Source organism: Crinia signifera, chromosome 3 (genome assembly GCF_055691185.1).
Source record: "Crinia signifera chromosome 3, ASM5569118v1, whole genome shotgun sequence".
Classification (NCBI taxonomy): Eukaryota; Metazoa; Chordata; class Amphibia; order Anura; family Myobatrachidae; genus Crinia; species Crinia signifera.
The window spans coordinates 43237925-43265029 of NC_139219.1; the positions used below are offsets into that span (position 1 = coordinate 43237925).

At 44.1% G+C, this 27105-nt stretch overlaps 1 protein-coding gene across 1 annotated transcript in view; it reads right to left on the bottom strand.

Annotated features, from left to right (window-relative positions):
* THADA (THADA armadillo repeat containing) overlaps positions 1-27105 on the bottom strand; it is a 544422-nt gene that overhangs the window by 344120 nt on the left and 173197 nt on the right. The window contains exons 25-26 of the mRNA XM_083175704.1: positions 22648-22770; positions 5445-5536 (exon numbers count right to left, since the gene is read on the bottom strand). Of these exons, the coding sequence (XP_083031830.1) occupies positions 5445-5536; positions 22648-22770 (215 nt within the window). The remainder of the gene's footprint in view (positions 1-5444; positions 5537-22647; positions 22771-27105) is intronic.

Sequence of the window (27105 nt, forward strand, 5' to 3'; positions counted from 1 at the left end):
TCCCTTAAAGGTTAAGGCCTCAAGAGACTTTTTTGATTCGCTGTCTGCTTCCCAAGCCTTAAGCCAGAGGGCTCTTCTTGCTGACACAGAAGTGGCCAACATTTTTACGCCATCTCAGCGCCTTCTTCCCCAGCATCACACACATACTCTGCCGCACACCTAAGCTTTTCTGCCAATGCGAAGGCTTCTGTCAGGTTGGAGCTGATTTCCTAAGGCTTCAGCCCATTTAATCATAGCCTTGGATACACGCAGAGGCAATAATGGAGCATAGGGTAAAGCCCACCCATTCAAATACTGCCTTAAAGCATCCTTCAATTTTCTTGTCTACCGGGTCTTTAAATGCCGCACCCCGTTGAACAGATAAGGCCGTGGCTTTAGACAACCTGGCCATAGGTGCATCCACTAAAGGGTTTTTCTCCCATAATTTTACATGATCCTCTGGCATTAGGTACATGTTAGCAAACCTTTTTGGCATGAGAAGCTTCTTGTCAGGAGTTTTCCATGCTTCTCCCAGTAAAGAAACCATGCCCTCATCCGAGGGAAATGTCACAGAATCTCTGCGAATCTTCTTAAAAACACACTGAGCAGGTACTTTATCCTCCTCTGCCAGATTTAAAGTCTGTTTAACTGCAAGGATCAAATCTTCAATGTCCGGGACAGAAGCCTCAACTTCCTCCTTCTGGTCCCAAAAGTCATCTCCACGCACACACCCTCCTCATCAGTATCTAAATTCAACAGGGGAGGTGTAGATAAGGGGTGTCTGAGTTTTAGCCATTTGTTCCATAAACACATTCATTTTATTAACGCTCTGTGCAGTGTCCTGCATGACGTGCAACAGCGCTGGGTCCCCCTCAGATTGGGTAACGGAGCCCAGAGATGGTTGAGAGGAGGAAAGGGGGCCAGGGGATTTTACAAAATCCTCCCTCTGCGTATTTAGAGCCTTAACCAAAGCATTCATAGACTTCCCCAAGGCAGCTGCCCACGCAGGCTCAGACTGCTCAGACCTCTGGGCTTTAACAACACTGGGCACAGACTCATATGAGGGGCACAAATCCCCCTAATCCATCTGTTCACAGGTTAATTTAACACCACAAGATTAGCAGTTAACAACTAACATGGCAGGCACTCCCTCCCCCAGAACAGCAGCAGTACACCTTTCAGTCATGCTAAAACACAATGCACAATGTCAGGCAATTGCACAGAATAATGTACAGTGTACTTATCTGTCTGCTTGCTGCAATGGATCCTTAGCAATCACCAGGGAAAGCGCTGCCCAGGAGAAACTTCCACTCTGAACTGCAAGCAAATCCTCTTCAGCTCCGCAGCATGGAGAAAAAGGGCACCAGAACAGAGCAGGAAGAGACCAAGTCTCTGCTTCAGTGGGGAAGGAAGCCTATTTGGCGCCTTTTCCCTTTCAGCCACTCCCACCGGTGTTTCTCCTCACCTCCAGTGCCTCCCCTCCTTCTGGGATCACTTGGAAGCTGCGCTGGACTTCTGTGATAGGCTTCACTTTCTTTTAAGGATTTCAGCCTATAAGTCCTTGCAAGATGGTGGCTGCCGCCACCACGGGAGGTCCAGCCTCCACGATCCCCCCCTAAGCAGGGAGCCGGTTCAGGACACCCCCGGGGCCCAGGAAACCTCTCAGTAAAGGAGGTTAAGTGCTGTGCAGAGGGAGCAGATAGTGTCCCTCTGCACACAGAGAGCTGGCAGGATGCGCTTCTGTCAGCCTCTGCTGTGCTCTAAGTGTGTGTAAACTTCTTGTAGAAGTAACACACTGGATAACCTGCACTAACTAGTGAATTAATAAAATAAAAAACACCTAGCTACCCTACTCCAAAATGGCTGCAGCCCGCAGCCAGTCAGCACAGCACCCACTCCGGTGGGCACCTAAAATGAACTGAGGAAATCTGGGATGCAGAAGGGAGGAGCCTGCCTCTCAAAAGAAGTCAGCATAGGTGCCTTGCTCCTGCAGACCGTCCTACATCCCATGGTGGAGCTGTGTCACCAGGATGGACGAAAGAGAAAATCTAGTCATCACCAATGTTCTCTCACACTGGCTGTGACATATCGCTCAGCACACATCACTGGTGCATCGCTGTGTGCTGAGCGATCTGTGCTTAACTACAGCACAAAGGCACAGTCGGCCCGTGTGTATGGGGGATATGGTCATTGGGTCTACAACAACTAGGTGGACAAGCATTAGGTCGACACCACTAAGTCGACAGGCAGCAAGGTCGACATAGGTCTAGGTCGACACAATCATTAGGTCAATATGGGCAAGGTCGACAGTGAAAAGGTTGACGTGGTTTTTCACTGTTTTTTTAGCCGACATGTGCCGACAGGCAGTATTTCATGTTCTACCATCCACTAGGGCATGGTGGGAGAATAAAATAGTGTGGCGAGCATAGCGAGGGGGCACCGTGCCCGAACCATTGCGAGCGATGCGAGGTGATGCGGTGCACTTCAAACTGTATCCATGTTGACAGGGTCGACATTCGGGTAAAAAAAAACAGTGAAAAACCCCATGTCGACCTTTTGACTTTCCCATGTCAGCCTGATGCTTGTGTCAACCTAATGTCCTGTCTACCTTGACCCATGTCGACCTAGTAGAGTCGACCTAATGCTTGTTGACCTAGTTATTGTAGACCAAACGATCCTAAGCCGTGTATGGGGCATAACTGTCTGGATCTGACAATGAAAAGTTAACATAAAAATAAATACAAGTTATGGTTAGTTATAACCATTTTCTTTCTTTTTATTTTACAAAATATGTAATACAGCGATGATGTAAAATATTATGATGCAACTTAAATTATTAGATGTTCAAAGAAGGAACGATATGACATAGTTACTCATTTGGAACCTTTACTGCTATCACTGAACGTATGACGACACAGGGGGAAATTTATTAAGTACATCAACTGTCCTGGGCCCCACCGCTCTGGCAGACAGGGGAGGGCCTGGGCCATTCTGTTGCACCGTCCTACCCCGGCCAATGGTCGCCTGCTGCCGCAGCCTGCTGTACACCGCTCGCCAGCCTCCTTGATACAACAGCAGGTTGTGGGTCGTCTGCTGCCGCAGCCTGTAGAAGGGCCGCTATCCAGAAGAGCAGGAAACTGTGACGCTGGCTACAAGATGAAAGGCGATTTTCAAACAGTACAGGAGAAAGGGGGGGCGCTGTCTATTTTGACAGTCCCGGGCCTTGCAATTTGTGATGGCAGCCCTGTCTCCAGTTTATATCTTCACCAGGCTTAATACATCTGCCCCATTCTCTTTTACTTTGTGGAAGTTTTCATTATTCTTCCTGACTACACACCATGTGCATGTGTTAAAGTGGCTGCAGCACTGGTGTAAAAGCACGCTGCTATAGAATTGGTATAGCTTAATACATTAAAATGTGCTTAACGATTAATTTGTCAGGTTTTGGTGGTCCAATCGGATCAGAACCAGGTTTGTATGGAAGGGGAGACCAGAGGATATGAACTCTACGTTTCTGAGACCCCCAGAAGGCTAACGGCAAGTGTCAAAACCCATGGTGGGTCTGAATTAATGGGCCTGTTATAGTCTATGGCAGTGGTTTCCAAACTGTGTGCTCCCTGGGGTGCCTCAGGACACTTGCAGGAGTGCCACGGGTTGGTGGACCAGGACCAATTCAAATTATTTATGTTCAATTATTTATGGACTAAACCAGTGTTGGTGGCTGCCAATCATAAAATATGTATAATCATAAGCAAATCCTGCCCTTTAACACATAACTGATCCTAAGAAGCACATATAAACACAATCTACTTCATTTTTGTTGGGCCTAGGGGTGACGTGAAGAAATTTTGATACTCTAGGGTGCTGTGAGCCGAAAAAGATTGGGAACCCATGGTCTATGGGGAAAATGTGTCCATTTCGCACCCTGATATCTCCAGTTCTAGGTGTCCTAGAGACTCCAAACCAGTACCACATGAAAGAATGACTACTAGCTTATGTGACACCGGCAAATGATGTGGCAAGCAACTGCGGTTGGAGTTCCCTCCAATTGTGCACCAAGCTTGCATGGGGCTTCTAGCTTCCACTGCAGCCAGGGCGTCATCCATTGCCAGACTGCGGTTTGGTGACGGTGAGCAACCCTGGATCAGCTCTTGCCAGGAGCGCCTAAACCTAGACAGCGGTGCAGGTAGGGGGCCATTGCAACATCTGTGTCTTTGTCAGCAGCCCTATGATTTAACTAGCGTAATGAGACACACTTTCGGCATTCCCCTTAGACATGTAAAACCTATGCAGTCAATAGCTCCATAGATTTGGGCTCCCATCCATGAAGCCCTGGATGAAACCCAGTAGCCATTTTGTTGAGTCTTTTGTTGAGTCTAGCCTGCTCGTACTGTATGTCATTCATTCTGTAGCGTAATTCTGTGTTTAACCAGTGTAGTTTAATGAGATGCACGTACAGTAGTTCCCCACCACAAGAGTAAACTATGCGGTCGTTAGCTCCATAGATGTGGGCTCCCATGAAGCCCCGGTTGAAAAACCGAGTCTGGCCTGTTACAGTATGTACTTCGACCATATTGTATACTCACTCAATTATCCCCATAGCCCGTTATACTGTAAATAGTATAATGAGATGCGCATCTATGCAATAGTATTTTCTGAGAAAAGTGTCTATTTAACATACTGAACAGTACAGAATTGTACAGTAAAGTAGTTCTTGTGCTACAGTGCATTTCAATGGACACTTCACGCATGCGTATTGCGGATTCTTTCACAATAGCTTTGCATCAGACATTTGACACATGCGCAGTGGTGATTTAAAAAAGCGACATCTGGTGGATGATCGCTATTATTGCACTCATCCAGTAATGCCAAACGCCTAGCTGTGTGACTTATTGCGCTGATATGCGATTAGGCGCGCTATGGCGAGTTGGCGGAACAAACGCTTTAGGAAGGTGAGCGTGGCTCCATCTGGAAATTAAGCAACTAAGATTCCAACAACTTCAGATCACCGATTAGTTACAATAAAGCCACTAAGAAAACGTGGAAATCGTAGAAAAAATGTTTTAACAAACAGCATAAAATAAAATTATCTAGTATCCTAAATGTCGACGTGGTGCCAGCAGTCATGACTTTGTAGCCTTGCTCTAGAATTAGATTTACTTAAATCTTATGCAGTGCTAATAAACTGCAGACGGGTGACATCAAGACCGATTAATTTCATATGTTTGGCAAGATCTTTTTTTTTTCTTTTTTTTCTTGCATTTAAAAGGCTGGTGATTTAAGGAGCAGATTACATTCTGAACCAGGTTTTTAGGCTTGGCAAACGTAGGAAACAAGAAACAAACAGAAAGGTTTTTTGTAACATTACTCGGCAGATAAATCCCTGAAAGCCAGCAACCTTCTCAAATTGGTGTTGGCTGAGATATTGTTTTTCACAAGTGATCTTCGTTTCAAGTGGTGCTTACCTATTTTTTTTGGAGCGTTCATCTTTTCCTCTTTTGACTCCAAATATTCGTGTAATCAACGTGCTGAAGAGAAGTGTGGAGGAATTTCTCACCTAATATAAACAGAAAACAGTTAAAACAAAATATCATGGGGGAAGAACGTCTAGCAGATGCCTACAGTATTTTCTTTTCAAAACACACCCCAAAAGGGAAAGGTATAGGCACAGAGATGCACTGACCGTATTCTGATGTGCTTAAAGTCCACCACGTGTCCGAACCACACTGCAAATCAGTTATATTTCAAAAAGGAACATTTAAATAACCCAGAACACCTCCACTAACAAAAACAGGTACTTCTTTACTTTCACGGCGCCAGCATGGCGCCGCGCGTACTTCCGGGTTACGCTCGCCACTAATTAAGTAAAATAAACTAAGTTAACGCCATGCCAACATGGATAGTTCATACCTCCACTATCCATGTTGGCATGGAGTTGATTTTAATTAGCATGGCAAGCGTAGCGAGCCACCGAGCCCGCAGCGTGGGCGAGCAAAAACATAGATTTTTGTGTTTACTAACTTTTTTTTTTCCCAATGGTGTTTTTATTGCAAGAAAGTGAAAATTACAAGGAAAAGCAACATTAAACAATAGTAATAAGTTTCCATTTGAGTGCAATTACTTAAAAACTATATTATGGATAAGTTGGAGGTCCTGGTTTACCGTTGGGCAAGTATTTTGTTATACTGTTTATTTTCATTTTAGTGTTTGATTGCTTTATTTTATTTTATCTCGGTTTCACTTTTGTGATATTTTATTGGGTACTTGTTTCCTAGAACGGCGCCCACTAAGCTATTTGCTATTCTGATTATTGAATCAGTCCCCTTGCTATAAATAAGGGGTATGGAGCTATCCTAAACCCACTTGAGGAAGTCCTAAAGGGATGAAACGCGTTGAGGGGACACAGTTCCAGACCATGAGAGGATGATTGTGTAAAGCAGCATCAGATAAGCCTCATATTTCTTTTTTATTGTTCGAGTTTTTATTGTCATTTGCGGTGACTATTAAAAGTGTTAAGTGTATTACACTAGTCTGCTTCCCTATTTTTCTCCTTCCAATTGTATGTGCATTGGGACCACGGTGTGAATCACTGGGGAGAAGAATATTGAAGGGAAAAGTGGAATTGGAGAAGGTCAGAGAGTACCCTGTGGAAATAACTGGGAATTCACTCATGAAAAGTGGTGGAAGGCCACTAAATATGGTACACCTTTTGACATTGGGGTGTCTGTGTTTCTTTACCTGTGGTGAAGGGAAACTAAAATCTATAATACTACACTAGGAGGCGCCCTTTTCGCCCTCTTTTCCAGATTTTACATACAGGGTTCTAAGAAACAGGAACCCTCAGGAGAAGGAGCTGCCACCCCGGAACAGAACAGGAGGAGTGTATCATTGATATAAACACTGGATAGTGTATGTTTGAGGACATTTAAATCCAGAGAGTGGGGGAGGAACAGCGCTAGTACCACTACAACCTATATATATATATATATATATATATATATCTTTCAATATCATAACGGTTTTATTAATATACTGTGTTTTACTCTTGCTGTACTGAATGTGCATTTTCTCCTTTCTGTGATATATGGACGCCCAACGGCACTTTCCTGTTTCTACGCTTTAAAACGTGATAAAATGGAGAGTAATAAACAACCAGCCAATCAGCTCCTACCTGCCATGTTACAGGCTGGGTTTGAATAATGACAGTTAGTAGCTGATTGGCTGGTCGTTTATCAATATCCACTGTATCACTTTTTGAAGCTTTCTAGATCTGGCTCATAATCTCTTAATTCAACTTTATAGCATTATCTGTTTGAAAAGTTGGTTATTTGATCCTCATTAGCACTCCGTATGTCTTCTCTTTGCTATTTGAACTGCTTTTGTCCTTTGAAGCTCAATAAAATATATTTGGAAAAATAAATGTACTGTATGCAATTTTTAGGATAATCTTTTGGGATGGAATTATGTTAATTCAGGAATTTCTAGAGCAGAGTGTAAAAAGTCTTGAAACCAGAAAATACAAGTTGGACCGACTAGAAAATGTATCCTGTAACATTCACATATGTATATAACAAGTTTCATACCAAGACGTGACTAACACTAATTCCATTCAGATTTGGGTGAAAGACAGTAAGTAAATATAAATACAGAATGCAGTGCGCCTGTGTGTCACGCCATTCAATGGGTCACCAATGCTGTGTCATTGGGTCCTGACCTTGTTTCTGCCACCAGCAAAATATTTTACAAAGTATATGGCAATAACGCTTGGCTCAGCAGGAGGAAAAGCAGTCCCCATGTTAGAAAGGCCTCTATCATACGGTCTGCATAGTTCTCCTACTACTGTATCTCTTGGTGAAACAGGCATCTACAGTATCATACAGGCTCCTACTATAAGCTCTTGGTGAGTCAGGCCTCTATCATACAAGCTGTACAGTTCTCCTACTGTAGCTCTTAGTGGTGAGACAGGCCTCTATCATACATGCTGTACAGTTCTCCTACTGTAGCTCTTGGTGAGACAGGCCTCTATCATACAGGCTGCACAGTTCTCCTACTGTAGCTCTTGGTGAGACAGGCCTCTATCATACAGGCTGCACAGGTCTCCTACTGTAGCTCTTGGTGAGACAGGCCTCTATCATACAGGCTGCACAGGTCTCCTACTGTAGCTCTTGGTGAGACAGGCCTCTATCATACAAGCTTTACAGTTCTTCTACTGTAGCTCTTGGTGAGACAGGCCTCTATCATACAGGCTGCACAGGTCTCCTACTGTATCTCTTTGTGAGACAGGCCTCTATCATACAGGCTGCACAGGTCTCCTACTGTAGCTCTTGGTGAGACAGGCCTCTATCATACAGGCTGCACAGGTCTCCTACTGTAGCTCTTGGTGAGACAGGCCTCTATCATACAAGCTGTACAGGTCTCTTACTGTAGCTCATGGTGAGACAGGCCTCTATCATACAGGATGTACAGGTCCTCCTACTGTAGCTCTTGGTGAGACAGGCCTCTATTATACAGGATGTACAGTTCTTCTACTGTAGCTCTTGGTGAGACAGGTCTCTATCATACAGGCTGAAATGTTCTCCTACTGAGGGGAATTCAATGCCCTGACGGCGAGTTATTGGCACATAGAAGTGCTGATAGCTCGTAGTCAGTGCATTCAATGAATCCTCGCCTTTTCCTTGAGACGAGGTTCACTCACCGTTTGCCTCCTTCTCCTGTTCCCTGAGGCGAGTTGGAAGTGGCGAGTGTAGCCATTAAAATGGTGAACCTCACTGTTTAAGGGGATCCGCGCTGCCCTCTCACGGTGAGGATTTGGCCCCAACATTGAATACAGCAAGGGGGTTTCAAGACGAGGATGGCTAATTTTCAGCAAGGAAGAGCAATCCTCGCCATACAAACCCCCTCGCCAGCGGCATTGAATACCGCTCACTGTAGCTCTTGGTGAAACAGGCATATACACTATCATACAGGCTGCACAGGTCTCCTACTATAGCTCTTGGTGAGAAAGGCCTCTATCATACAGGCTGTACAGTTATTCTACTGTAGCTCTTGGTGAATCACACCACTGTCATACAGGCTGTACAGTTCTCCTACTGTAGCTCTTGGTGAGACAGGCCTCTATCATACATGCTGTACAGTTCTCCTACTGTAGCTCTTGGTGAGACAGGCCTCTATCATACATGCTGTACAGTTCTCCTACTGTAGCTCTTGGTGAGGCAGGCCTCTATCATACATGCTGCACAGGTCTCCTACTGTAGCTCTTGGTGATAAAGGCATCTACTGTGCAGTATCATACAGGATATACAGGATGCACAGGTGTCCTACTGTAGATCTTGGTGATTCACATCAGTGCCTGCCCCAGTGGAGCTAACAATCTATATTCCCTACAACATATATATGCACACATTCACACTAGGGTTCATTTTGTTGTGAGAAAATTAACCTACCCTGTATATTTTTGGATTGTGGTAGGAAACCAGAGTATCTGGAGAAAAAACACGCAAGCACGGGGAGAATATACAAACTCCACACAGTTAATTGCAAAGTGACCATGTTGCTGAATCAAAGCAGAGAATTTCCAGCAGTTATTATACAGATTTTGCCAGAAGAAAAATACAATCCTATAAATTGGACCCCCCTGATTAATGACTGAAAGATGTTTAAAGAGAACAGCAGATTCCGTTGCGCTTTATAATTGTAGACAGTGATAGAACAAACTGGGTAACAATAGACAGACATGGAGGTAGGAGGGCCCTACTGCAAGCATACAATTTATGTTTCTATAGTTCAGTCTCAATCACAAACATTCCTAAATGCCTATCTAACGCATCTTCCTTCCATGTCACATTCTCAATAAAAATGACCACTATGAAGCTTTACAAGGTAACAATCTTTTTACCACCTACGGGGGGGAAAAAATCTGCAACAGTTCTCCGGCCCTCTGTACTAATGTTCCCCAGGCAGCGTCCTTGAGGTCCTGCTAACTGGTCATTCAGCAAAAACTTTCTACCCCAAGTGTTTGGAATTCTAATCAGCCAGAGAACTGATCCAAAATGCAACTTTGTGTGGAAAGCAGCTGTTTTTGTCAGAGCACAAAGGCTTATTCTATCCCTTAGTACCAATAATCAGTTTATGACGCCTATCTTGCCCTATTTCTGCAGAGTCGGACAGTTTTCAACTTTAAAGTTTCCGCTGATATGTGAATGTGTGTCATTCACTCGCTGGGTTCTCTGCGGTCATATTCATAATATGTGACAGCTGTTGCCAAGTTTGACAGCTCTGTTCATTCTTATCGTACCTACGAGGCCATTTGTGTTTTATAGTAATGCATTTTATATGCATCATTGGAAATATGCTTAGTATGTATAAAGGCAACAGGACACGTGACATAAGAAAACGTCCACCTGAACAGGCGTGTAGAGGCAGAGCAGTATAAACAAAGCTGCCATTAACTTATACCCCTTTCAGACCGCACTTTTTACCCGTTATTTTGCCGTTTTTTTTATCGTTTTAAACCGGAAATTTGTGCAGTCTGAAAGGTGCAGAGTGAATTTACCGGTTCTATTGAACTGGTATTTCTAAACGGTAATAAAGCAGGGTCCTACCAGTTTCAGACCCATTTTTATTTTCATCCACTGTTTTCTATGGGTTAAAACGGGATCAGTAAAATACCGTTTAAGGACAAAAACTGCACTGAAATACCGTTTAAAGACATGCGGTGTGAAAAGGGTTTTAGCTGGCAGACCCGTTTTTAGAAACATTTTAAAATACCTGGTCAAAGCCAGTTTTGCGGTCTGAAAGCAGCATTAGGGTGCAAAACAAAAATAAATAAAAAACTAATTGGACAACCTTGAATAAAGGTTTTAAAAAATGTATTTTCTTTTAAACTCCTTTTAAATAATACATTTTAATTTATCAATAGTCCCATTTGCAGTACGATCTGGGCGATTACAATTTAGTTACGATAGTGCTTTGACAATGTCTAGGTCAACAGTCACCAGGTCGACCACTAATGGTAGTCAGTGACTAGTTCAGCACCTGAAAATGGTCGACCTACCATAGGCGAATCCCAGTGAAAACCCCATTGGAATACACCAGCGAATTGCAGCAAGCATGAAACGGAGAACTGGCCGGCATTCACTGTTTGTGTTTGCTTTCGGCGAACAGTGAAAATTGAATAGGGTGAATCAGATTTTCAGTGAAAAAGATTCACCGCAAGGAGTGAAAACAGCCCGATTCGACGAAAAATAAATAAATGGTGAATCGGGAGTATTGAATACTGCCCTTAGGTCTTTGTCTTAAGGAGCATACACACATTGAGGTTTTTGCTGACCACCTGTGCTAAACGATTTAGGGTATACAATTTCCCTTTAAGATCCCGATGTCTAGATCACCCATACACACGTTGAGTTTTGTGCTCAGCTAAAAAAATCTAGACACCTAGATCGCAACATGTGTATGCCCCTTAATGGTTTTCAATCAAGCCCCTCCCCCCAGTCATAATCCAGCCACATGGAGCACCAATTAATACCATAACCCCAGGAATAGATTGAGGACAGGTCCCTTGCATCTCATCTTTAGCAATATAATCGACTACATTGTGATCACTCTGTGACATCACAATCCAGTTACAGGCTAAGAAGAAGATATACTAAGCCTTGGAGACTGATAGTGGAGAGAGATAGAGTAATAGCCATTCAGCGCAAAACTGCCATGTTACAGGTTGTGTTTGTAAAAATGACAGCCATCAATCAATGGCTGCCAGGCTGTTTGTGTGGTATAGCCATTGACAATGTCACATTTAGGCAACTATTAAGGTGCGTACCCACGGTAAGATATAGTGCAAAATCTAGCACACTATCTAGCTAGTTTCGAATAGCATGCTAGGGATTCAGTATTGAATCCCGGCGGTCGGGATCCCGGCGTTCAGAATCCCGACGCCGGAATCCCGACAGCCGAAATGCCGACAAGGGGGGGACGTGGATCGCCCCCCCTTGCGGGCTCACTGCGCTCGCCACGCAGCGGGCACACTGCGCTCGCCACACAGCGGGCACGGTGCCACGCTACGCTCGGCACGCTATTTTATTCTCCCTCCAGGGGTGTCGTGGACACCCCAGGAGGGAGAAAGTGTCGGCATTTCGGCGGTCGGGATTCCGGCGTCGGGATTCTGAACGCCGGGATCCCGACCGCCGGGATCTTAACTGCATCCCCATGCTAGATAGTGCACTATATCTTACCGTGTGTACGCACTATCCGACGTACGATGCGCGCTCCTGCTGGTCGTCTGGCAGGGAGCTGCTCGGGTGAACATGCAACTCAATTCTGTCTAGAAAGCATAAGATAGTATAGTGTAGTACAGCTGTGACGTCATATCGTACATGATATCTTATGCACATTGTATGTTATTTTAAGCACAAATCTTATGCTTTTGACCACTGGTACTTTCCTGGGAAATCTTATACAATATCATACGGAACATAAATCGTACCGTGGGTACGCACCTTTAATGTCAGTAGTTCAAGATGATATAGTGACAGTCTGAAATTTTTTTTTCCTTCGAGATGGGTATACCTTAACAGGATCGTATAACCAGGCAAAAAAACTCAGCTTTGCAGCGGCATTACAGACTGCGCACTGCCGAGATGGCGCAACATCTGGTCGACTCTACTGAAGAAGCAGGCGGACTTGTAGACAAGGCCAGGGGCATCACACAGGGAAGCGTGTTATACACAAGAGGCTGACGCACTGCACTGCATAAGGTCCTTGTACACTACCGTACTGTAACACACACAGCCGGGCATGCAAATAGAATCTATATAGAGATTCTATATGCAATTAAATGAAATTCCTGGGGGTAACGGATGGTCACTCTGCCAAGACACAGCTGGGCATGCGTATAGATTCATATGTATGTCTGGCGTTGTCTAAGCAGAGTGTCCATTACCCACAGGAATTGAATCTTTTACCCGATTTGGGGAAATTTACCCCTGTTCCCTAACCACTGGTCTACATACCGCACTGAACTGTGTACATACTGTGACATCATCAATCAGGCTTACCTGCTAAAAGACTGTGTGGGACCGTAAGGCACTTATGCTATGAATCCAGTGACAGGCATCCAGATGGCTGACTGACAATGTCTAGGCCAACAGTCAACACCATATGGTCAACTTACATATGGTTGACACAAGCAATAGGTTATCATGGCAATGGTCAACACATAAAATAGTTGCCATGAGTTTTTCATGCTTTCTTAATTTTTTATGCTCTTCATCCACGTAGCCTCTGATGCTCTGCTAATTGGCCCAAAGCATGGCAAGCGGTAGAAAAAAAGGGCATGAGGATGAGGTAGATTAATTGAAGCCTGTCACAGAGGCCAGGAATTCTCAGTCCTATGATGGAGATCCCTGTCCACCCACCCACTGAACAGAAGCGACATGCCTCCATTTATCCAAATGGAGCCGGTTGTGCACTCTTCCCAGGACCGATACAGCACCAGACTCTCAACCAATGAGATGCCAGCCTGCGTCCTATGCTCCAGGACCCATTTGCACTCGCCAATTTTATATAAATTGATTGAATTCACGGTAAAACTAAGGAGAATAAGCCTTCAATTAAGAGAGTCAAAAAAATCAAAAGGTGTGCAAATAAAAAAAACAAGTAAATAAAAGTATAAATCATTCAACCGCCACACACAACTTCCCCTCCATAGAAACCATACACAAATCTATTGTAATGATATTCTCCAAGACAGAGCGCTTTGAGAAATGGTTTAAGCAGATGTTAGATTTTAATAAAAATAATGATAGACATTTTTGAAAGGCTGCTGTATCGTAAAATACATATATATATAGGCTGTGCAATTTCTTCCAAGTTCTGCCTATGTGTCACATAAAAATAGAATACTCAACAATAGCAGCTGTAACCGCATGCTAACATTGAGATTTACTGTGCCAGGTACTTACCTGACGTAACAGCAGCCCCCCTGCAAAGCATGTCATACATCGCTCACTAAATGCACGCACTTGGACCAGCACTGGATTCGTTTAATTAGCTTCCAAATAGAACAGAAAAACCTGGCAAACCCGTTAGAAATAATAGAAATCAACTATTTTTACAGGAAACACATACACACGCACACACACCTGTACACCAATCAGGTGCTTCGTGCATGTCAAAATAACAGCCACATGAATGACAGCACCAAATGTTTCTGAACATCCTCACACTACCTCTGACGGCTTAGCTTCTTCCCATAGTGCATTGTGGTGCCATCTCTTCCCCAAGTAAGCGGTGCACATGCACCAGGTTGTCCACATGATGTGAAGGATTCATCAGACCATGGACCAGTTCTGACGCTCACATTCCCATTGTTGGTGGTTTCAGTGTTGGACAGGGGGAACCCTGATATGTCTGCTTCTATGCATCCCCGTACTGGGCAAGCTGCGATGCACTGTGTGCTCTGACACCTTTCTATCATAGCTGGCATAGCCAGCATTAAATTTAATCAGCAATTTGTGCTACACTAGCACCGTTGTGGGATTTTATCAGATGGGCGAACCTTCACACCCCCCCCCCCCCCCCCCTCCCCAAACACATCACTCAGCCTTGGCCATCCATTAACCTTTCATCAATCACCGAATGACCTTCCTTGGAGACACAAATTCATGCACTGTATAAACCACTGCATATCGGTAACAATGGTTTTGAAGATGCTCTGACCCAGTCGTCGTCTAGCCACCACAAATTTGGTCGGTATTGGTGGTCTTCGTGGCCAAGAACCTAATCTGGACACAATCAATCCACCTCACATTGGTTTCGTCCGAATTGGTCCAACGGTGTCCAAACTATAATCTCTTATATATTTAGCCAGATCTGTCACTCATCCCCTGAGTATATAACGTTCCCATCCAGCGGGATACACAAACCCACCCCCCTAGGGAAAAGGCCAGTGTTCCACACACCTCACCCCCTTGACATCATCTCCCCCCGCCCAGCCAGGGCTACAGTACACGCCCACCATCCACCATTACTCCACAGCCACCAGGTGAGCGGCAGGTCTGCCAGCACCCTCGGACCTCCGCGACACCCCCCCCCGCGCGCGATTCGCCGGCCCCCCGTGACCCCCCTCCCGCGATATGCGGCACCCACCACGATTTGCAGACCCCCACCCCCTCCCGCGATTCCCAGACCCTGCTCGCCCCCCCACCTGCGATTCCCATCCTACAATGCCCATCCCTACTCAGCAACAGCCAAAAACCTTTAGTACCCCTCATGCTCACACACCTCTATCACAGCCCTGCCTCCTGTTCTCCTGACCCGTAACTTCCGCCAGTGGGGACCCGCTCACCCTGTGTTGCCCATATCACATAGCTTTACCACCCAGCCTCCTGTTCTCATGCACCCTAACTCCCACCCAGTAGGAGGAGGCATTGACTCAGGGGCACCGTCCTGTACTCCTGTGCTGCCATGCTGGACCCTCACCCACTGGCAGAAGCTGCACAGTGTCCCCCACTATCCTCTTTAGTCCCCCATATGCCCACACACCCCTATCACTACCCAGCTTCCTGCTCTCCTGAACCGTAACTTCCACCACTGGGGAGTCGCTGACGCTGTGTTGCCCACATACCCCTATCATGCCTCATAGCCCAGCCGCCTGCTCTCATGCACCCTAACTCCCACCCAGTAGGAAGAGACACTGACTCAGGGCCACCGTCCTGTGCTGCCACGCTGGACCCTCACCCACTGGCAGAAGCTGCACAGTATCCCCCACCCTCCTCTTTAGTCCCCCATATGCCCACACACCCCTATCACTACCCAGCTTCCTGCTCTCCTGAACCGTAACTTCCACCACTGGGGAGTCACTGACGCTGTGTTGCCCACATACCCCTATCATGCCTCATAGCCCAGCCGCCTGCTCTCATGCACCCTAACTTCCGCCCAGTAGGAGGAGTCACTGACTCAGGGCCACCGTCCTGTACTGCCACGCTGGACCCTCACCCACTGGCAGAAGCTGCACAGTGTCCCCCACCCTCCTCTTTAGTCCCCCTTTTTTCCACACACCCCTATCACTACCCAGCCCCCTGTTTTCCTGTGTCGTGACCTCCACCAGTGGGGAGCCGCTGACTCAAAAACACCCTACTATACTATTGCACACACACACACACATCTAAACGGATTCAGTACTGAATCCCGGCGGTCGGGATCCCGGCGTTCAGAATCCCGACGCCGGAATCCCGACAGCCAAAATCCCGACAAGGGGGGGACGTGGATCGCCCCCCCTTGCGGGCTCGCTGCGCTCGCCACGCAGCGGGCTCGGCACACTAATTTATTCTCCCTCCAGGGGTGTCGTGGACACCCCAGGAGGGAGAATGTGTCGGGATTTCGGCGGTCGGGATTTCGGCGGTCGGGATTCCGGCGTCGGGATTCTGAACGCCGGGATCCCGACCGCCGGGATTTTAACTGCATCCCATCTAAACAACACGCACACACCCCCCCCACACACACACACATGTCACTGTACCCTCCACACTATCAATGTACATCTTACTCTGTAACCGCTTTTTTATTAAACAAAACAATACACACCCCCTTCCAAATCATATGCTCTCTATTTAACACATTTCACCTATAACTCAAGTTGCAATACAGGCATCTTTCATACAATTCTAACCATATTTCTCACAATACAAACATTCACAAATTAAGGGGGTGCAGCCCCTTACGCCGGTGTGAACAGCGCCCGTAGGGCGCGATGAATCACCTAGTATATATATATATATATATATACTCCGGGACTTTGAAAAAGGGCCATAGCCCGTCTTCAGGACATGAATATATAATATTTTATATCTCTATAGGAAATACAGATAGAGTCCCTCTCTTTCATTGCCAGCGCTCACCAGAATGCCCCCCACTGGAGAGCGCTGGCGGAGAGGAAATCCATTAGACTAGGACGCACAAGCGTCTCACATGCACTGAGTCCCAGTCTGTCGGCAGGGCCGTATCTGTCTCCACTTCAGGGAGATGGGTAGGGTTAGGGGGGTTCAGGGAGGCGGTGGCGACTGGTGATGGGGCTGGGAAGGCAGCGGACGGTGGGGGGGAGCTTTCGACGGCTGGTGATAGAAATCGCCAGCCCCTGCAAGCATGAGAGGGGATCCTTCTGTTTAATTAATGATATCATACACACACACACACACACACACACACACACACACAGACACAGAAAGATCTCACTCATATTTTCTTTTCAGGTTAATCTTTTTTCTTTTTAATATTAGTTATATAGATGTGGGTATCTGGAAAATAGTGATTGATGCTTTAATAAGCCCGATCCGTAACCTGGGAACACATGGGAGTTGCTTCTCCCCAAAGCAAAGATATAAAAACAAAACATTAATTTAGCGTACAGGTTGTCAATGAATCTCCTTGGCACTTGCTGTATTTTCCCGCAGAGAAGGGGAAACGGTTCGAAGGGTACCATGGCACCAGGTCTAATCTGTCCAAAGACGTGACAGTGGAAAAGCAATAACTCATGGCTTAAGGTCTGGGGAGCATAAAGGTTTTATGTGCAACAGATGTTAGAGTGTATGTAGGTGAATGAGTATAAATGGGAGCTGGACCATTCCTCTCCTAGTGCACTCCCACAGCCAGAGTATTTGCTATTCTTCTGTGCATAACAACTAGGAAACCGTGCAGAGGGTTCTAACCTCACTGCGGGTGAGGCCCACAGGTTCCAGAGTAAACCCTTTCACTGCGGTGTCATACAACTGAGGGGATAAGACACGTGTTAGAAAAGAGGCTGGAGCTACCTGGAATCATATCTATCTATCGATATATACATATATATGTATGTAGAAAAATAAATAATAGAGTGCGCTAAATACTACGAATAAAAAGTACCAACCAGCGAATTAAAATGCAATAAAAGGTGACAATATTATGTCCATATGACAGAAATTAACAATGACATTTCCTTCAAGTGAAAATGATCAGAATCTGAGACGCACAATCCATTTTTGCAGTGAAGCTGCAGTAAATAAACAGCTTCACTGCAAAAATGGATTCTGCGTCTTGTGTGATCAGATGCTGATCATTTTCACTTGAAGGAAATATCATTGTTGATTTCTGTCATATGGACATAATATTGTCACCTTTTATTGCATTTTAATTCTCTGGTTTAAAACACACGACACCCATAGAGGGAGAATAAAATAGTGTGCCGAGCATAGCGATGCACCGGGCCCGCTGCGTGGCGAACGCAGTGAGCCGCAAAGGGGGGGGGGGGGGGGGAATCCATGCGCCCCCCCCCCCCTGTCGGCATTGCAGCGGTTGGGATTCTGACGTCTGTATTTCGACCGTTGGGATTTCATACTGATCCCCTCTGAATCATGCCCTGTGTGTTTTGTTTTTTTGCATCTCTATGTAGGTGCGCTGGGGTGCTGTTAAGTATAGAAGTGTGACAAGTACATTTCTGGGTTTATATTTTATGTTACACTCAGTGTGGATACCATAAATGCTAGAAAGAACAGTCCTAGTAACCATAGCTCAGGCATGTCCAAACTCCGGCCCTCCAGCTGCTGTGAAACTACACACCCCAGCATGCCTTACAATAGTTTTAGCATTCCCTGATGGCAATGCTGTGGCAAGGTATGATGGGACTTGTAAAGTTGGAGGTCCATAGTTTGGACATGCCTGCCATAGCTAATACTAATTAAGAACATTCACAAGCAACTCATTCCTCATTTTACCATTTTAAGCACATACAGTATTATAGCAATTGGATTCCCTTAGTGGCCAAAAATGTATCCAGTTTTGATTTAAATTCATTAACAGTAGTTGCTGTAACCACCCCCACCGGCAATGAGTTCCAGAATTGTACAGCTCTAATGGTGAAGAATCCTCTTTTTAATTCAATACAGAGTTTCTTTTCCTCAAGCCTCAGTACATGCCCGCGTGTCCAAAGTATATGTTAGTGAACAAATTATCTAATCATATCACCTCTCCACCTCCGTTTCTCCAGTGAAAACATTCAGCCTGGTTAACCTATCTTTGTATTCTAGTGATTCAAGACCTTTTACTAGCTTAGTCGCCCTTCTCTGTACCTGTTCCAATTCATTTATGTCCTTTTTAAGGTGCGGTGCCCAGAACTGAACACAATATTCCAAGTGTGGTCACACCAATGCCTTGTAAAGTGGCAATATCACATTGGCATCCCTTGAATCCATACCCCTTTTAATGCATTCCAGTGTCCGGTTTGCTTTTGCTGCTGCACTTGAGCAGTGTGCACTATTACCCAATTTTTCATCTATGATGACCCCCAAGTCATTCTCTACAGCACAACTCCCTATAATATCTCCATTTAGCCTATAAGAAGCTTGTTCATCTTTGTTCCCATAATGAATTACTTTTAATTTTTTCAACGTTAAACCACATTTTCCACCTTTCTGCTCACGTTTCCAGTTTATTTAAGTCACTTTGTAGTGTTCCCACATCCTCTCCTGAGTTAATTTCCTTCCTCAATTTCGTGTTGTCTGCAAATATTGCAATTTTACTCACTATGTCTTCCAATATAATGAATGAATATATCAAACAAGGTGGGTCCCAATATTGAACCTTGTGGGACTCCACTTTGGATCTTACCCCAGCTGGAATGTATGCCAATTACCACCACTCTCTGTCCTCGATTGTACAAATGTTATCTCCTAACCCTAAACTATCTAGTTTCATTAATAACCTTTTATGAGGCACCGTGCCAAAAGCTTTAGCGAAATCAAGCAGTATTACATCAACAGATTTCCCTAAATCCAGCCCCATACTGACTTCCTCATAGAAGCTCTTTATAAGCAAAAACGTAATCACATACTTTGGAAGCCTCCTAACACACTTGTCATCCCTGTGTTCGAGGACAGCTGGTCAGAGACATTAACACAGGTGTAAATTAAGCACATTCCTTCTACAGGACTGACAGGCGCATACGCACATGACAGGTCACATATCTTATGATGTTCAACACATGTAATATAATTGTTGAAAAGCAAGTGTGCATTTACAGTATCTGAGCTCAATTTTGCCACTTCCATTTTATCTGGTGGTTAACTGGTTGGTTCAATTACGTATACTAGGGAAACAATGTATTTGTGCTTTACTATCTTCAATTTTGTGCTCTGTTTATTGATTATTGTCTGCTTTTGTTTTTATGTTTTGTCAGTGGTTTTATGAGATCTAGATATCTTCACCTCCTTGGGGACTCCTCTATTGGACTGCTTACCAGGACAAACCAAACACACCATTTTCCTATGATATAGGTCTCTCAATCTATCCCTAAGCAGTGGTCTTGGCAGATTTAATAAACTCCTCCCTCAGACCCATTTAGCACACTTCAAATAGTGGAAGCTTTGGTTGACTATGGGCCTTACAGATGCATTTGATCTAGCTGCTGAAATTGCAATCTTTTGCCATATGCAATTGCAATGATATGATAATATGGGAAGACATGGTCTTGACAAGCCAACATGGCAGTGATGAGGTTTACAGCACTGTGAATGTGCGGACTTTCCAACTTTAAACACGATTCCTTGCCATCATTATGGTGCTTTGATACATTTGTTTGCTTCCAATAACAACCTTTATTGTAAACACGTGCAGGACTGACGCTGTATTAGTGATCATCTACATTACATAGCTTTCCATGGCAAATGGTGCCAGCTGGGGTGCCTCACTTTGGTGGTCCAGGGCGAAAGTAAATCATTAATGGTTAAAGTGACCAGTAAAACCAGTGCTAGTGGCTGCCAACCATAAAACATATTGAGACATAGAAACACAACTGTTTCCACCACATAACTGACCATAGATAGGGACTACAGGTAGGCACAATTTCCGTAATTTATTTTTTTAGAGGTGCCTTTGACACCATTGCCCATTATTTTTAAACTCATTTCCCCTCCAGCTGCTGTGGAACTACACATCCCAGCATGCATTGCCACATATTTTATTTAGTGGATTGCTAAAACTGTGGCAGGGCATGCTGGGATGTGTAGTACCTCAACAGCTGGAGGGCCATAAGTTTGACACCACTGCTCTAGGGTGCCGTGATTCAAGAAAGTTTGTGAACCACTGATCTCAGCAAACCTTGTGTCACATGATTGGTTCAGTTTCCCAAAAATGTTATAGCATGAGTGATCACACAAAAGATAAACCCAAACTCAGGTTAGTTAAGGTTATATGCCAACTGCTTTCAGCCACACCTGGCAGTCCTAAATATTCTCTCAATAGCAGCCTGACATCTCTCGCTAATCTATAATATCCTTGTATTTTTCATTAAGAGGTAATTATTTAAATTGGTAGACCCCGGTGAATGCACCCTTATGCTGCTTTGACATTACCTAAACATTTAGGACCCTGTATTTAAAAATGGTATTTAAAACGGGTCTGAGCCACTAAACCCCTTTCACATTGCATTGTTGAAAACCGTTTTAAATAGTGTGTAATACCATTCACACATTCAACCCGTTTAACCCCCAAGGAACATGTTTCAAGCCATAAAAATAGACCCTTTCTCACGGCCAAAAAAAACTGCTCTGAAACGAGTAGGACACTGCTTTTTAACCGTTTAACAAATACCGGTATTTGTTAAACGGTTAAAGCACCCTGGAGCTTTCACACTGCAGCTCTACCCGTTTTAAAAGGCTAAAAACCCGGCAATTTACCGTTTAAGAGCTGCAGTGTGAAAGGGGTATTATTGTGCAGAAGACCCGCTGCATGGTGCTGCAAGCAGAATGCAAATGCTAGATGGGTGCTCTTCATATACACAAGGATTTAGGCTCATCACTCTGCAAGGCTTATTCCTATGTGATCGCAGGACCCCTATGGCAGGCACAACAACCAGAAGAACAAAGACACATGCAATGGGGAAAAGCAGCACAACATTTTACACAAGTTGCATGTACAGTCCGTATACTACAATGAGTTCTACGCTATTAACGTTTCCATGTATTGTGTTGACCACTGAAGGTCAACAGGTTGACACTTGAAATAGGTCAACATAGATAAAGTTGACAGGGTCTGAAGATGCGTTACACTTAGACAGTGTCCATGTTAACGGTTCAGACATTTTGGGGGAAAAAACTTGAAAAACTCCTGTAGACCGTTTGACTGTCAATCTTCCCATTGTAAACCTAATGCGTGTGTCGGCCTAACCTATTTCAGATGTCAACCTAAGGCTTGTCGACCTTCAGTGGTCGACCCATTGCATGTTGACTTAAAGATGGCCGACGCAATGACCCATACCCGTACAGTCATAGGGATCAATTTTCCTCATGCATATACTTGAACAAGGATCAACATTTATTGCAATTATTTAATCACCCAAAAACAAAACACCTAAACCATGAGCCCCTATCGTTTGTCCAGAATATTTGATTAAACCGCCACAGACTGTCGGACAACGTCAACTAAAGTATAAAAAAAATAGATACCAGGATGCATACAATTGGAACATCCAGGAGTCAGTCAAATCTTGAATCCAGTAGGAACTTTTAGGGAGCCAGGAAAACTAGGTCTCCATTGAAACAAAAAAAGGCGACAGATTGGCTGCTTGGCTCCTGGGATCTGTCCAACCCATGTGTAGACATGAATATGCAATATATTTATACATAAACAAAGATGACTTACAGCCCAGACAGGTGAGGTAAATCCAAGGATCGCTGCTTGGGTCCCCTCGCCGACATAAGGAATAACATTTTCACCCAGGTGAGTATCTCGAAAAACAGCTCTCAAAATATTTAAAGCGTGAACCTAACAGGGATGAAAAACAGCAGCATTTAGAGGTGAACATTTTTGACAACGTCCATTTTGAATCATGCTGTTGATAAGGTGTGAATGTGTTTGCACCGGCAACCAGTAGGTTGCGTGAGGAAATTTAAAGTACCAATCAAAGTATCGGACATACAACATTCTGCATAGCAAAAGGATATTTTCTAAGGGTTTGGATTATTAGAAAAACAGTGTCTTGTTTAAGGGTGGCCAAACCTGTCCTCATGATTTACACACAGTTCATGTTTTTCAGGCCACCTGTGGATGTATAGTAGGAAAGACTGCAGCAGGTTTGAAAATGTGACAGTTAGTAATGACCACAGCTGTGCACCAGCTATGGGATTTGGAAATCTGTTGGTAGATCTCAAGGGCTTGTTTGTTTGGCCACCCCTGGTCTAGATAGTCAGTCAATAGGTCGATCCCAAAAGGTTGACAGGATCAAAATATAGACATGAAAATGATATACACATGAAAAAGTTAGACCGATTGACTGTCTATCTAGACACTGTAGATCTATCAACTTGAACCTGTTAAGTTGCTGCTTATTTTGTGATATCAAAAAATCTTAAAATGTCCAAAACCAACTGAAAACTACTGAACAGATCAATACCATAAATGCATCTGTACTCTGATAACATCACACACAGGAATGTCTATGTACCTTGCCGCCAGGGCCCTATAGACATTGACTAGGCATGGTACTGGAAGGGGGGGGGCTGGGGCTCCTGGAGAAGGAGGAGGAGCAGCTGGGTCATTCTATGAAATATAGGACACAAGGAATGAAAACTAAATTTCACATAACATAATTTAGAAGATCAGGTTTCAATAAATCCCTTTAGTTCCTATGTCTAAATGTTGAATTCCAGCTTAATTTTTGTGTGGTGCACCACCCCTACCTCCGGCAGCCTAACCCTACCAAAGTTCTGACCATGTCAACATTTAACAACTCGACATTTCAACAATGTCACTTGTGGTGTCGATCCTATGTGCTATCGATAGTAAGACGGATGACATGGTAAATGCACCCTGAGGCATATGTATGAAGCACTGATAAGGGAGGAGAAGTTGCCTATGACAACCAATCAGCACTGAAGTACCATATATAATTTAAATAATATAAAATTATACAGAGCAGCTGATTGGTTGCCATGAGCAACTTCTCCACTGGCTCACTTATCACTGCTTCAAACATCTACCCCCGTCTTTGAAAAGACAAAAGCTAATTGGTTGCTTTGGGCAGCTGCTCCACATTATTTTTCTCCAAGGCTTAATACATCTCCCCATTTATGCATTCTTCCTCTTACACATGACTAGGTTACAAAATAGCAATTTATGCCAAACTTTTGCAAACTGCTGATTAGTACATCATCCAATGGGACATTGTACCACCATCGCTTTACTTTACTCCACCAGCTGAGGCCCTCAACTGTCCCAGAAGAGACTCCCCTTCACTGTCCCTTGGGACTCCCCTTCTTCCAGTAACATGTGATGGATCCTCTCCCCATCTTATACCTTTTCATGAAGTGCTTCCACTCTCTTAATTGCACATCTGCCCTGGATGGACTACTTCTATGCTGGCTTTAGGGACCCTAATGGTATCTGCCCAGCACCTACCCCTGGATCTCCAGGGAAGTGCAGCACTTCCCCATCCTCCTGGTCCCCATTACTCTCTCCAATTGTCAGCTATTGGCCATCAGGGGGTGTGGCCTCATGCTCTCTCATCATAGGTTTGTGCCACACATAGCATCCAATCAGGTTATGTTCAGAGGGACCTGCTGGGCCGCAGAGAGGAAGAGGAGGTCACACACAGTGGTGTGGCCGCACTATGTGAACTCATACATTGAAATGTACGTGTTCTTCCCGAAACCCGTCTGTCCCGCTATCTAGTCCTACCACAGCATGCTGCAGTAGGATCCGGCGGCTGTGGCCCCACCGTGAATGTGTGCATAGGAGCCTGAACGGGACCCGCAGCGCTGCTACGTGTGGTCTCAGCCATAGGAGATTTGTGTTGTATCAAGGGAAAGTATACTTTGATTGGTGTAGCGATCTCCATACTATGATTGGTGGTATAGAAATAGATTTTTTTTTACCTATGTATGTTTATTTGTAGCTTTTGTATAACTTGTATCTTATTCTTACTGGTTTAACTTCAGGTCTTGGCAATGATTGGAAAATTAACATTTTATTACAACAGGTATGTACAATAAACGCTATGCGTAATCAATTAGAAAACCTCGCAGAAAACCAACTGTTTTTGGTTAAAAACACATTTGCACATGTTTTTCTACTTAAAGCAATGCTTGGATCTCAGCCATATATCTTGTTAATAAATAATAGCTCACTTCAAAGTTATAATCTATTATTACCTTATTATAAAAACGTTATCATTACCTAATACACTACTTTACCTGCAAGCATAAAATATTCATTAATTTAATCAACATAAATCAATCTCACATCCCAAATGTGCTGTCAAATAGTTATAAATTCAAACCAAAGTGCCTCGGGTGGTTCTGGGAAATGTCCCAGACTCTCTTGTAACTAAACATGTGATATGGATATTCATCTGGTCTTAAACACAAGACTCAATAGGGGATTGTGCAATTTATAAAAAAATAAAAAGAAGAACAGAAGAAAAGAAAGCTGTAAAAGATGTAGACATAACCGATCAAACACGCTCAATGCATAAATCCGCACAAGCAAATACTGTACATCAGAAGACTGCAGAGACTCAGTGATAACAGTCAGGAATACTGTATGTTTCAGCTTTTGCTGCGGTTTGCAGAAAAAGTGAGATCTTGCTTCAAGATGCTCGTATAGATTAACATGCTAATGGCACCGTACTTTCCACTCTGCAGATTAACCCACAGACAGTGCGGGTCAGCATTAGTAACTCAATGCTCTAGTTCAGTCAGACATTTGCGGAAAAAAAAATCCCAAAACATAATAAAAGTGTGAATTGTGCTATAATGGAACCAGAATATCACGCTGACAGGTATGGTCTGACATGCTGACTAGCTAAAGCATTTGCTGCCCAATACGTATCAGACTGATTGATAGAATATGTAAAGGAACATTAGATTTTTTTTTTTTTTTTTTTATTAGGGAGCTGCCAGAAGATTATTAAAAGGTTGGATAGAGAAGGAGATAGTAAGGATTAGTTCTTGACAGAAGTCCTCATACAACTAGCATTAATACACAATGGGGCAGATGTATTAAGCCTTAACAAGAGATAAATGCAAGGGTGATAGAGAGAGATAAACATCCAGCCAATCCCCTGCTAACTGCCATGTTACAGGCTGTGTTTTAAAAAAGTCAGTAAGGAGCTGATTGGCTGGACGTTTATCTCTCTTTATCACCCTTGCATTTATCACTTGATAATGCTTAATACATCTGCCCCATTGTGAGATAAGTCGCATCTATTTATACGATTACAATGTAATGTGACTAGGATGCACCAGGAGACACTGCTGATATTACAGATGTGTGAATTATGATTAAGGTGCCCATACATGTTACAATTACTGTATACAATATTGTATAAAATATAGCATCTCGGTTTTGCGAAGAGATGAGATCTAGTACAAAAAGTATGTGCTGCACATACTTTTTGTACTAGATCTCATCGCAAAACAGAGATGCGATGAGATGCAATATTGCAGGCTTGCCTACCCTCCCGGAATGGCCGGGAGCCTCCCGAAAATCGGGTCCTTCTCCCGGCCCACCGGGAAGGTGGGCAAGTCTCCCGCTTTCTGGTGATAGCCCCCGCTCCCCCCCTTACCAGCTGGTTTAATTACAGTAATTTGCATGTCCACGGTGAAGGGGCGGGGCTTAAATGACGTGATTGGGGCATTTAAGCCCCGCCCCTCTCCACGGCCCGCGAATCACCGCATTTTACGGCATGGGGGGTGGGGCCAAGATGTCAAACACAATAGTGTGATACCGCGCCCAAATATTAGAACAATTAACGTCTTTCCTCTTTCTTATATAACCATATAACCATAACCAACAAAGACTATCTTAACCCCTTCCCGACGAGGCCTTTTTTGTTATTTTTTTTTTTTTTCTCCTCGCGTTCAAATAAGCGTAACTTTTTTAATTTTTCGGCTATATAGACACATGAGGGCTTTTTTTTTGCGGGACAAGTTGTACTTTTTAATGGTACCATTTACTATACCGTATAATATTCTGGGGAATCAGGAAATAATTCAATGTGGGGTAAAAAAGAAAAAAAACGCAATTCCACAATTTTGCGCTGGTTACGGTTTTTTTGGAGTTCATAGTTCGTTTAAAATGATGGGTTATCTTTATTCTATG